At 39.8% G+C, this 13,421-nt stretch overlaps 1 protein-coding gene across 2 annotated transcripts; it reads left to right on the top strand.

Annotated features, from left to right (window-relative positions):
* The first annotated feature begins 7,708 nt into the window (after positions 1-7,708).
* LOC146644114 (serine/threonine-protein kinase pim-1-like) lies at positions 7,709-13,177 on the top strand. 2 transcript variants are annotated; one of them, XM_085396153.1, is made up of 10 exons: positions 7,709-7,846; positions 8,332-9,831; positions 10,226-10,462; positions 10,588-10,713; positions 10,837-10,931; positions 11,070-11,117; positions 11,202-11,420; positions 11,510-11,690; positions 11,777-11,947; positions 12,037-13,177. In XM_085396153.1, the coding sequence occupies exons 2-10, from the start codon at positions 9,771-9,773 to the stop codon at positions 12,126-12,128; spliced, it is 1,230 nt and encodes a 409-aa protein (XP_085252279.1). In that variant the 5' UTR covers positions 7,709-7,846; positions 8,332-9,770; the 3' UTR covers positions 12,129-13,177. The 2 variants fall into 2 exon arrangements, with proteins under 2 accessions (XP_085252279.1, XP_085252278.1); XM_085396152.1 differs by lacking the exon at positions 7,709-7,846 and having other exon boundaries at positions 8,126-9,831.
* Positions 13,178-13,421: the final 244 nt, after the last annotated feature.

The following is a 13,421-nucleotide window of genomic DNA, read 5'->3' on the forward strand; positions in this document are numbered from 1 at the left end:
TTTGAGATTAAACATTAAAAAAAAATTAAACAGTTTAAAAGAAAGCAAAGTGTTAAACCCTGTTACATTGAAGCAACAACAGCTCTACAAGTGCTTTTCTAGCAGACACTGGTGGAAGTGGTCCAAGAGGGTGTGACAGACAACATATAAACATAAATTCTTAGCCCCCTTTGGCAAGTGTTTAGGCATATTTTACCATAACTAAAGCTAGTTTACGGTTCTTGGTTATCAGAAACTTCTGTTGCTTGAGTTCATGCTGGGTTTATTTGTTCTCCTGACTATATTTCCTTCATGCGGCTTCGTTCCATGTGAAGCATCTTGCTGAGTCATTAGAGTCAAACAAAATAATGGCTAAAAGCTCATTACAAAAAAGACTGGGAACAAAGACAAGCTGCCAAAAGTTGTAAGCAGAGTGGCAGTGTTCATTAGCAGCAAAGTTTTAAAAGTCATAGCAAAGTTTAAGTAGCAAAGAAAAAAAGAAAAATGTCTTACTAGCTAAATTTATTCCAACTCCTTCCTGGCCAAAATTCACTTAAATTAAAGCTTAAAGCTTTTTCATTGTGTCATCTCAAATCTTGGGTAATAAGAGTACTGTATGAAGCCAAAACATTTAGGAATGTATCACAGTCCAAGTTCTGTTAACTGCTCGCCAATCAGTTTAACTTTCACACCGCAGACCAGGGTGACGCTCACTCACAAGCCATTCGCACTACAATCTTTTGTAGAGGGTATAATCACCTAACTCCACCGAGCATGTCATTCCAATTGCTATGGTAATTAGAAGGCCTTGCTCTGACTGACAGGACCTGACTAACTGTAGTTTGCAGGCATGTCTGCATGCACACAGCACCCAAAGCTAGAACAAAGAAGGGTGGCAAAGTTTCTCCGTGTTATGTGCTGGTTTTAAAGATTATAAAAAAGAATTCAAATTAAAGGCACATTATTTTTTAAGCTATATTTCTCCCTTTTTTTCCTTTTTAAGAGCTTTCAGCATTAGCAAAATCATCAAACTGCTTTTAGTGTGGTTGATTAAAAAAATAGCCTGGCATATTTTGACCAGTGAGCAGGAGTCTGCTGAGATAGAAACCTGGCTTTTGCCTCAGTGCATTATGGAATAATAATAAAAATAACCACCCTTTGAGATTAAAGCCACAAACAAATGTTTAGACCATTTCCCACAACTGTCTCATGTAAATTTACCTGACATTTATTGAAAAGGATGACACTGGTGTAAAACAACTTGGGACTTTTTTCATGGATATGACAGAACCCATACGAGGCTGCATGATAATATGCATTCAAATGAAAAGTGTATTTTTGCTTAAAATATAAATAATAGAAAAAGCATTAGCATCAAACGTTGGCATTAACAAGACCAACAATTACACTGTGAGCATTCATAGCCCTTCAATTATTAACAGATAATACACATCACAGACTACTCACTGCTTAATCACCAAAGAGCGACATTTTCTGCTCTAGCAGACAACAAAACAACTTAGTGTAGTTTTAAATGCAGCTCACTGTTCACTCAAACACCACAATCACTGCCAGACTCAAATACGAAAAGTATCGGTCGCTCTCTGGAATTGCAAATGTTGACCTACGCAAAGTAGTGAATAAGACAATAAGCGACACCCACCTACCCTGCCTAACATAATAATTAAATTGCATTTCTAAAAGCAGATTTGTTTGGGGGTTTTTTTCAATAAAAGATAGCGCCACTTCACAACTGCAGCAGAGCTACCACTTGAAATTTTCAATGATTTATAAAGCAGTAGACCTTAGATTTTAAGCAGAAGTAAACAAAACCGGTTTGTCGAGTCTAGTCGACAGCTGCTTGAAAGCCGTTCACTGGGAAATTTTAGTGCTAAGCTCAAATTTGCATGTCCCGTGGCTCTTTCATTTAAAGGGTTTTACTGAGAATCTGTAAAATTTTAATGTGATAGACATGACTAACTAGATCCTTGATTATCCTTTTCAAAAGTATCCCTTAGATTCGCTGACATTTTGACAAACTTTTCTCTCTGCAGACCAGCATCCCGTGGAGTCAATCTTACGGACGGAGAAAGACAAAGCAAAAGAAAAAAAGATTGTGACCTCCTTCAGGGGGCATCCTGACATCATCCGCAGTGGCGGTGGAGACATGGTGCTGTCACAACACACTGCGTGTGAGGGCTGGCTCGGTGTCACAAGCTTTGACACATTGGGGAATGACCCAAGCTGGAGCAATGACTGTGACAGTAATGGAACAGGTCTCTGGCAAGAGGGTGTGGAGTTGGGCTGATGGCAGGATAAAAACAGGAGAAGCTCGAGGGTTGCACTGTGGGAGGGTGGTTTGTTGAGATGATCTGAGAGCTAAGGCATACGACTAGACAGGATCACTGAGGATAGCTACAGCGTTATTTAAAGCAAAGCACAGTTGAAACCCGACAGGTGACGAGCTCTGTGCAGCATTTGTAAACATCATAATATCACTGTCAAATTAATAGTGACAGTTTTGTTGAAAGGAATAATAAACTGACAGCTTTCACCCTGGAGAGTTCCGATTGAGTCCCATTTTTGGACTTGAGTTCTATTTGTTTTTTGTTTTGGCCCATTGTGATGAGTTGGGAGTGAGAATCCTCTCATTATTCCCATAAATCTAGGTTGTCACAGCATTGATGTGTCATATCTGTGTCGTGGAGCTTACCTGTGAGATGACAGCAGCTTTAGCAAATCAGCAACATTTGATGCCCTGGAAATGACAGGCGGGAGCTGTTGACGTCACAGAGTCACAAACAAGGCAAATGAAAATGTAATGGTAAAAAAAGCAAATCTTTTAGTTTAGTGCAAATTCACACACTGCATAATTCTTCTGCTAACATTTCATTTGTCATTTGTTATGTCGTAATCATAAATATTCATGTAATGTGATTTAAATTATTAGAATAGGTATTTAACAAAGCTGTGTAAGTTCAATAAGGAAGATCCATTTTTTTACATCACTTCCAATTATTCTCCAACGTCAAACTCAGTACTGAAATCATTAGTCCAATCATTTCCTTGCCCGCCTTCCATGAGCCAGACAGCATCTGTTTTGTACACTTTAAATTTCCGCACTTGTTATTCTGACTTTCACACACAATTTTTTGCATCTTGCTTTCTTTCCATCTCTGTCTCATAATGGTCTCTCAGAATCCAGTCCAAGCCTCCATCTTTGTCTTTACCACCACCAGTATTTAGACTTGTCAATAAATCCTGCCGTTGCTGGTTCACCATTTCACACTGAATTCTAATCATCCAATAGCTTGAATAAATCATGCTCATTTTTCTAAATGATGTATTTTTATTTGATCCTGATAACAAGTAAATTACAGAAAAAATTCTATCAAATATTTTTTGTGCAAGATATGGGTTAAGAGTATGGGCCTAAAACAAAATGCAATTTGATTGATGACTTGTTCGGGGTCATCTTCTCATGCACCTCCGGACTGATTTCACTCAGCGCCTTTACACTTGTGCAACTGAATGTCCTCCATTAAAAAGGATGATTGTTTACAACTTGATTTTAGTGTCTGTCAAATGGACAAAGTACCAAGGAGGCAAATCTGGCAAGCAGGGCAGATGCTGATATCGCAACCAACATACTCCCACATCTTCATGTTTCCTCTTCATGTTCTCACTCTATAAATCCATAGAGCAGGATAGCCTTAAAACAGGACTTGAGTGGTATTAGTGTAACTATAAGGTATTTGACTAAGGAGCTTGAAAAGAAAAGCATCTGGACCTCTTTACATTTCTCCCATCTGAGAAGTTTCTTCAGTTCTAAGAGCAATTGGTGGAGAGTCCCAGGTCTTAAAAATCTGGGACTTTCCACCAAGTGCTGGCAGGTATAAAATGTCCCTTAGAGGTGTTAACACAACTTAGGGTAAGAGGTTTTCTTCAGCTAATTGTGTCCTTAAGAAGCTACATGTTGTTTTTAATAAAATTCAACATATTTACTTTGTAGCATTCATGCTGTTTTTGTATTCCAACTTAAAATCCCAATTATGAAAAAGGTGGGACACTTTATTCTATTCACAACAGACTGTAAAAAATATGTCAAATGTTTTCGCTGAGAAAATGTTCCACTTTAAAACAAATGTTAGCTCATTTTGAATTTGATAGCAGAAACACCACTCAAACAAAGTTGGGACAGGCCCATGTTTATCAGTGTGTAGCATCCCCTCTTCTTTTAGCAATGGGCCTTAAACCTCTGCAAACTGAGTAGGCCAGTCGAGGGACTTTTGGGGAAGGAATGTTGTCCCTATTCCAATGTTTTTTCATGCATTCTTTAATGGGGCTTTGGCACTTATTTAGCAGCTCTGTCATTTTGAAAATATGCTTTCATATTCTCAGCCAGTTACTCATAATCTTTCAGTGCAGGGACATTAAGACTTTTCCATGCATCTATTGCTAGATGGTGTGCAGACTATCCAGGGTGTAAGGATGTAAACTAACATTTCAGGATATACATATACACTGAAAAAAAGGACATGTTGGATTTACTTGATTCAATAGTGGACATTGGTTGCTCATAAATGTTTTGCTTTGGCAGAAACTTAAACAACTGAGTTAAATCAACAAAACTTTTTCATATTCAATAAACCTGTGCATTTTGTGTTCATAAAACGCGATTGAAACATATTTAGATGAAGTAAGTTGTTTGTTTTTTTTTGGTTTTGTTTGCCTGTCCCGTTTGGTTCTTTTGCCATCAGAATTATTGTCTAAAGGCAAAGAAAGATGCCCAACGGATTTACTTTACCAAATTGACCATCCCAGCCTTGCTGTAATGGTCTATTTGATTCACCTTTTATTGTTTATTTTATTTATTTATTTATTTTTCACTTGCTAGATACGGGACTTGAATGAGGAAAAGAAAAGGGAGAAAGGAAGAGGGGGAAAAACAGCGGAGAAGAGGGACGGGGATAAAGGGCAAAAAAACAAAAACCAACTAAATAAGCAGACAAAAAAATACATATATCAATCACCTGGATCACCTGTTGAGAAAGAAAAAAGAAAACAAGCAGAAGAAAATGAGAGCAATACAATAAACAACATCACGATGATATATGGGAATATAACAGTAAATACTAAATATTATCTTATATATAATATATTATATATATTATATATTATATATTATATATCGACAGCACACAGTGTGCTTTGAGGTAGGAGCCAAAAAGGGTGTAGTTTGTGTGTGTGAGCACCCGTGTGTACACCTGTGAGCATGAGCGTGCTTGTTTTTAAAAGGTTCCTTCATGTAATGATCTGCTAGAGGGTGTGGGGGAGCCACAGCCCCGTCCTCCAGTGCATGAAGCTGGTACGGAGGAGATCAAAACTCCAGACATCCAGAGGCCCCCAGAACACAAGAGACCAAGGAAGACCAACAGAGGGGCAGCCGCGCCACTGTCCCAGAAAGAGCTGAGGAGAGTCCCAGATGAGGGCTCACTCAGCAGCCGCGGAGCAGAAGCCAGGGGGGGTTGCAGTGACGTGCCCGTGAGCTCCGCAGCAGCCAGCTATGCCAGAGTGACCGAGCCCCAGGCCGAGAGGCCGAGGGCACCCCACCCCCAAAGTGGCCCGAGCGAGCCCCAGCAAATGCACAAAAAGACCCCAAAAAAGAAATCTTTCTACCTTCTGCAAAGTTCATCGCCCCAGAAAAGACAAGTCAAAACAAGTAAAAAAAAAATAAAAATGTAACAGCCTCCCGATTATGACCGATATATCATTTACATCACTGATACATCCGTAACTGAAATTAACTCAGAACAATTTGTTTATTTTTTTAAATGGTCATTCAGAATCAGAAGATTATTTACGGTGATGTTTTTGGTGGGAGTGAAACAACAATCTACTGATAAAACCAATAAAAATAAGATATGATAATAAGAAATAACCACTGTTGGAAGCCTTATTTACTCTTATCGCCTTAATCATGTGCAGTAATTAAAGTTGAAATGAGAAACTTTGCATTTGAAAGATGCTCTTCTACTGGGCACTCAAAATGCTTTCTTACAACAAGCATCATTCATCCACACCTTCATACATAATGTGCGCACATTTTAAATATAAATTAATATTACTGTAGCAGTATTTTTTTTTTTTTAAAAAAAGATAAAATGGCCACATTTAAGAAGGCAGGACCTGCAGTTATTGTCCTTTTCCAGACATTTATCTGGCACTTACTTTGGGGTTTTCTGCAGCTCGTCCTCGGGGCCCTCCAGACACAGAGACAGCAGGTCGTAACCCAGGATCTTCTGGGCTATGGTGAACATTTCTTTAATGTTGGGGTATTTCAAAAGTCCTCTGCCCATGCCCACAAACTGGCTGCCCTGACTGGGGAAGAGGAGCACGGAGCAGCCGCTGCTTTTGGGTCTCCGCTGAGGCGCCGCTGCTGGCTCGCTGTTCGGGGGAAAAGCGGGGGCTTCAGCCGGAGGAGGGTAATCTCCAGCCGTGGAACCGGGCTTGTTGGTGGACAGCGTCCTGCTCAGAGAGACCAGCGACCTGACCTTCCCTCTGGAAGATGCCGCCATCCTGACTGCCACTGATGCCAACATGAGCTGTTCCTCATCCAACGACGTGTCTGCAGATGAAATAAGACGCACAGCCCGCCCGGACAAACTGTAATCACCAGAAGAGTCAACTTTGCTTGAACTCAATTCTGATATCTGCTCGGCATGACACCTCACAGGGAGACGAAAACAACCGCCAGAGGAGAAAAGAACAAAATCTTCAGCGAAGGAAGATGATATCTCCAATAAAACTATTTTTGAAGCCATTATGGGACTTGACAAAAAATTTGAAGCACAACTGGAGGATATCAAGGAACAAAACAGACAAAGTGCAGCTATGGTTGCCAGCTTGGCTAAGGCTGTAGAGTTTAACGCTGCAGAGATAGCTGATTGCAAACTGAAAGTTGTTAAACTGGCAAATGCGAATGAACTGCTGCTTAAAGAAAACGAAGACTTGAAAAGAAGAGTGAGAGAACAAGAGCGCTACCGAATGAGGTGGTGCCTAAAACTGAAAGGGGTGAAGGAAGACAAAGACGAAAACATTAGAGTGAAGGTTTTGCAAACGCTTCAGAAGATTGCCCCTGACTTGAACTTAGAAGAGGCTGTTGATATTGTCCACCGCTTAGGGAAACAAGTTGATGGCAGAAACAGAAACATCATTATTCTATTCACACAGAGGCGAATTAAAGAAGAATTGTGGAGGCGCACCAAAGATTCTTCAACCTGCAAGCAAGAAGGCATCAGCTTCACAGAGATGTTGCTGCAGGAGGACATACAAGATCGACAGCGCCTATGGCCTCTGGTGGAGGAAGAAAGACGTGCAATACTACAAATATCTGTAGTTTCCACTCCGTATATTTTCAAAACAAACTCGTTACTTTGGGTTTAACGCATTTGGGGGAAGTTAATATTTCACGTCACTGCAGGCCTTCAAACAATGAGATTTGAGCCTAAACAGTGAAAGGCAGTCGCGTTTTAATCAGTAGAGGATGTCGCATAAAAAGAGATGAAAGAACAAACCATGTACTGTAGTTTTGATTTATTTATTTTTAGCACAACACCAGAACAACCCCACGTGCCCATAATTTGCGGTACTTCAGAAAAAAAGGAGTGAACATAAAAGGGAGTAAAATGTTGTGTCAGGTAATTTGAAATGCAGCATTTCTATCACCTCAACAAACACTAACTGTGTCACAGTGTGTTGCTATCTAAAGCTCTACTTGCTGTATTTCACAGGAAGAGAAAGAATGAGAGCTAACTTCACTCAGAGATATAGAAAGAAAGAGAAAGAAACCAGGCTGTATTTAAAGGTAAGGACTGCTTAGTGATATTTGATAAAATGTAGTTGTATTTTAACAGGGACATAAAGTGCTTGTCTTACTCCCTTCTTCTAGCTCGAAATTACTTGCCAAGTGGTAAGGACCGTTCATGGTCACACGGTGAGAACATTGGTGTTGACTATGAAGAGATAGGGTCAGACAGGGGAGGGGCCAGTCAGATTTATCAACTCAACCTCCTTAAAGCATGGAGAGAGGCTGAAACCAATCTCTGGTGAGCCCGGTAAAGGAAAGAGATGAGTTGGTGCCTGAGATGCCAAATTCCAACATCCTCATTCCCGCCATTGAGATAACACTCTCACACAGGCCCAGAGAGCAGATGTTGCTGCATTGCAGATGTGTTATACCCCCTGCCCAGCCGAATGACTCTCAAAAAGAAAATTTTGCAGAAAATCAATGTGATCGCTTGGATCACTGGAATTATCATCTCGATATCTCTTGTCCTTCTTTCATTTCAGACGTCTTGAAAACAAGTTTTAACAAAGTCCTGGAGAAGTGCCCAATGCTGGAGGACCTCCTGCTTTACCCCTGGCTCAGATAAACTCCTCTCTGACACAAACACACACGCATACTGAATTCACATCTTGCCATACAAATGTGATACAGTAACCAAATTTCTTTCTTTCAGAAAAAAAGAAAATTGGGAGATTCAAAAATTTCCTCACAGTAATGTTTGCATCAGTCTATCAGACGAATCCCCTCCAAGTCCAATATTTACATCAGTTACAGTGATAATGCTTGGTGTCTACTTTCAGCCACCGCAGTAGAATGCCAGGAATGAATCTCATTGAAATTGTAGTTGCATTTGCTATTTCATTTAATTGTCATGGATGATACACAGATAACCCAACAGCAAACAGAGGAAAACAATGGGCTTAAATACACAGAGGGATAAATGAGGGAATAAGACACAGGATGAGAGCACAGCTGCGAGAAATCACAAACAACAAGACCATGGGGAAGGAAAACTGAAAACACTAACATAGTCTAAGGAGCTTAGAAAGAAAACGTCTGGACTTCTTTAAGTTGCTTGAAGACGTTCAAGCAAAGTTTAAGTTCTTTTCATCCGAGAAGGTGAAACATCTTCAAGCAACTTCAAGTCCAGACGCTTTCTTTCCAAACTCCTTAGACTACGATGACCTAGATGACTGAGAACCTTCACAGACATGAAAACACTAACACAGCACACATGACTATCAAAGTAAAACAGCAAACAAGAGACTTTTACAAAGACACAGAGTTGACACAGAGACATGACTGACTGGGGAGAAATTGGGGAACATGGAAACAAGAGTGACTAGACATGACACGTGGGACACAGGGGCAAGGCAAAGTAACAGAAACCTAAAGCCTAAGAATATAACACAAGAAGAAAACAATAAAGAGAACCAAAAACATACATAAGAATAATCAATGAATATAAATGAACAAACACAAAACACTGGGTCACAGACTCACTACCATGACAGTTAAATGTACATAATAAATACTTTAAATCAGATGACAATGTAGCTGACACTGTGTTTATTATAATGTGTGTGGTCAACCACAAATCTTCATACTGTCATCCATAGATGAGGTCTTTATACAAATGATGAAAGATAATGAAAGAAACTGTTTAATTGATATGAAATGATTGAATTATATGAAATATTATGGCTTTGTCTGCCAGTGTTTTTCTGTAAACTACTTTGAACTACTGGCAGTCAGTGAAGTCACTGAAAGGCAAGATTCTATGTTGTGTTGCCGTAGTTTCCAGAGTTTACTTATAAAGCTCACTTACAGAATTCAGTTAGAAAAGTCAAGCATTTGAAGGGTGCACATTTGAAGGAATATTAACTCAATCTTAGCTCATTACGGTTTACATTTTCGATTTTAAAGGGTCTCCGAAATTACAATGAAAAAGGAAACAAGAAAAATTGCCACTCCAGCCGATAAGAAAGATTCGGGAGATCAAGGTAAGTAAAATAATAAAATCAAATCCTGGTAAAATCCAAATCCTAGAAATGTTGACACTGTGTGAATCATTTTTGGAGCAATTGAATCATATGTTTAATTGAAAATAGCTTTAATACAAGATGTCTAATCAAAGAAAGGTTACCGGTCTTTTGGTAAAATAATGTAATAAGTTTATTCTTGGACTCAACAGTAAAAACAGACCAACAAGTGCCATCAAGATCTAAGACTTAGTAAACCTAGTATCAACTCGCACTGATCAGTTTTTTTTTTTTCATCCCAAGATTAAACTTGTGATCATTTAAGCAAAAGCAATTTCAAATTCTTTGCCATCAAACTGCTTCCAGTCTTGATGTCGGGGACTCTTTTTCACCACTGTGTTGTTGTCGTTTATAGATCGTAAGAGCAGGACTGCTAAAAGAAAGGCCAGTCCTGAAAAGAAGACCCCAATGAAAAGGAGGAGGGTCGCTGAGCAGGCTGGTCCTTCCACCAGCTCAAATGTGGTCAAAGGAGTGAAGCGCAAGGTTGTGCAAGATGAAGAGGACACAACAAAGAAAGCAAAGAGGGCTAAACTTCTTGACCATATGAGCGGTGACAAGGAGCAAGCATCCTCCTCGTTGGACTCTGGTAAAGGTAGGCTAATTAGTTGAATAAGGGGGTAGATTAAGTGTGGTTGCTAGGTTTAAGATATTGGTGTTTAGTGTTTGTGTCTATCATCCAGTGAGCTGATGTGCTTTTGGTGTTTTCCACATCTCCAGACTTGAACAACAAACAGGTGTGCGCAAAAAATGGCAAAAGAAAGGCCACGGGAGACGACAGAGAGTCACCCAAGAAAAAAAAAAGGAATGTTGACCAGGACAAAAAATCAGTGGCAGACCAAAAACGTAAGTAGCAAGCAGCTTGGGTTTTATATTCAGGGGAAGGGCAAAAGGAACATTTAGGCTACAGAGGAGAGTAATTTGTGTCACAGCTGTAATAAAACAAGATTTGCTGTTTTGTCTGTTCAGGTGAATTCCAAGCCAGATATGTGGAGGAGCACCAGCTCGGAGAAGGAGGCTGCGGAGCAGTGTTTTCTGGCTACCGGATAGAAGATCGTTTTCCAGTAAGTGTTCAGATGATGGTAGTAAGACAGGCAGTAACGCAGATAATGGATAATATTGTAAACTGAGACGTCTGCTGTGTTTCCACCTTTCATTATGTCATACTGAGGAAATGCTCACCAATGCTCTGTGTCTTCTAGGTTGCCATCAAACACATTCCCAAAAATAAAGTCTACTGCAAAGTGGCGGTAAGCGTCCAACACTTGAATTAGTTTTACATTACTGGATTGAATGCGGCGTTCCTCATCATCCACTTTGTTGTAATATTTCAGGATGAAAGCGGGAAGATGCTCTCGGTGGAAGTGGCCATTATGGTTAAACTTGCAGGTGAAGCAGAAGGGTCAGTGGGAATATCAGCACCTGTGTCCTTGCTGGAGTGGTTCGACCTTGGCAAAGAGCTGATCCTGGTGCTGGAGAGACCTGTCCCCGCTGTGGACCTGCAAAAATACAAAGCAGAAAATGGAAGAACTTTACCAGAGGACAAGGCCAAGGTAGGTTGACTGGGAGAGCCTTAGACTGTACAGCATTCAATCAAGGCAGAAAAGCATTAACTCATTATTGTGTTTTTCATCTTTTCCAGGTCATTCTGAAGCAACTAGTTGATGCTGTAAAGGAACTTGAGGATAAACACATCTTTCATCGGGACATCAAGGGAGAAAACATTCTGATTGAGACCGGCTCCGATGTGCCTCGAGTTCGCATCATTGACTTTGGACTGAGTTGCTTTGTTAAACAGCGATCTCTGTATCGCGTCTTCTATGGTAACATATTCTGCTCCTGCTTTTCACAGATGTAACAATTTGTGTCTTTTGTTTTAGAAGAAATTGTAATTGTGTCTGTTTGTTAGGCACTCCTCTTCACACCCCTCCCGAGTGGTACAGGAGGAGCTGCTACAGGTGTGGACCCACCACGGTGTGGCAAATGGGAGTGGTGTTGTATGAAGCGCTTCATGCACGGCACTTTAGTACCGAGAGGTTCCTCGCAAAGAAACTGAGCATCAAAAAGCGTCTGTCCACAGGTAAGAAAACTTCACACTTCCAGATTCACTGATGCCTTGGATCACTAGAACTATCATCTTCATCTTTTGGATCTTTTCTTTCTTTCAAGAATGCCAGAATTTCTTGGAGGCATGTTTAACTATAGCCCCGGAGAAGCGCCCAACACTGGAGGAGCTCCAGCTTCACCCCTGGCTAAGATAACACACACAAACACACAATTCACACCTTATCATATAAGTGTGATACATTGTGGTAACCTCCTTTCTTTTTTCTGTTGGACAGGAATGGGTCAATCTTAAAAAATAAATAAATAAAAAATTAGCTTTTTCGGACTTCCTGTAACCCCCCCAGCCATCCCAGGAAAGGGGATCTCTCTTTGAATGGGCTTTCCCGAGGTTTCTTCCCATCGATCTGGCCCCCTGGGGAGTTTTTCCTCGTCTTCATAGAGAGCTTGGGCTGGGTCAGGAGCTCCATCAAAACTGTCTTTATTTGATGACATTAAAGTCATCAAATAAAGATGTGTTTTACTTAAAGTAAAATTGGATCAAAATAAAACTTGTTTAATTCATCTTTGCTGAGGATTCTCCTTCATTACTATTTTGTTTTGTTTTGTTTTTTTTACCCATGGTGCATTTTGACAAATAAGAAAACTGAATCAGGTTAAAGTGTGCACAAAGACAGTCACACTGCAAATGATCTGAAGACTTGCATCTGTTGCTCTAACCCCCAACTAGTTTAGACAGATTTCCAGGTTCTACCAGAGGTTTTTTCCTTCAAGAAGGGAGTTTTTCCTTCCCACTGTTGCTGAGTGTTTGCTCATAGTGGGTTGTAAAAGCATAAAAGTTAATAAGAGGCATTCATAGCAGAGTTATCACAGAGGGAACTATATAGCTTAAATGTACAATTTCTACAGGACGAATTATAACTTCATTATGTATAAAAGCTTCTGTGGATAATTACTCCTATTTGTAACTTTACACAAGAGAAAGTTTGGTGTCACACTATTTATAACAGGTTGGGTTTTGTCCTCTGAGTTGAGCCTTTGGTTGCAGTTTATTGAAGAATTTCCTCTAAAGTAGCTGTTGATAAAGATTTAAAGTCCTGTTTATATACAGAAATATGCTTTAGTTCATGTTTTTTACATGTCTGCCTCAGTGGATCAGTAGAAGATCTGGCACAGGAAACTAGATGATGAAAAAAGGGTACGAATACACATATATATCTATATCTATATAGATACAGATATATAAACACACACACACACACACAGGTTGTAACGTAGTATTTTCATTTTTTCTTAGCATTTCTTTAACGCCTTGGTGCAAAAGAATACCTGCATCTGTGTGTTGGAAAAAAGAACTACAAATTTGGAAAGGAATTTATTCATGTTCTTACTCATAGATGGAGTACATGGTTTAAAAAACACTGAGGAAACAGATATGAGGCGGCTGTATTAACATAAAAACATTAATACAGTTAAAAATGAATAAAAAG

Source organism: Rhamphochromis longiceps, linkage group LG22 (assembly GCF_057381845.1).
Source record: "Rhamphochromis longiceps isolate RC_006_pf linkage group LG22, R_longiceps_female_GT1.1, whole genome shotgun sequence".
Lineage (NCBI taxonomy): Eukaryota > Metazoa > Chordata > Actinopteri > Cichliformes > Cichlidae > Rhamphochromis > Rhamphochromis longiceps.

Coding starts and splice junctions, on each gene's coding strand:
- LOC146644114 (XM_085396153.1), top strand. CDS start 9,771: ATGAAAAAGGAAACAAGAAAAATTGCCACTCCAGCCGATAAGAAAGAT. Junction 11,691..11,776: donor TCTGTATCGCGTCTTCTATG/GTAACATATTCT, acceptor TCTGTTTGTTAG/GCACTCCTCTTCACACCCCT. Junction 11,948..12,036: donor CAAAAAGCGTCTGTCCACAG/GTAAGAAAACTT, acceptor CTTTCTTTCAAG/AATGCCAGAATTTCTTGGAG.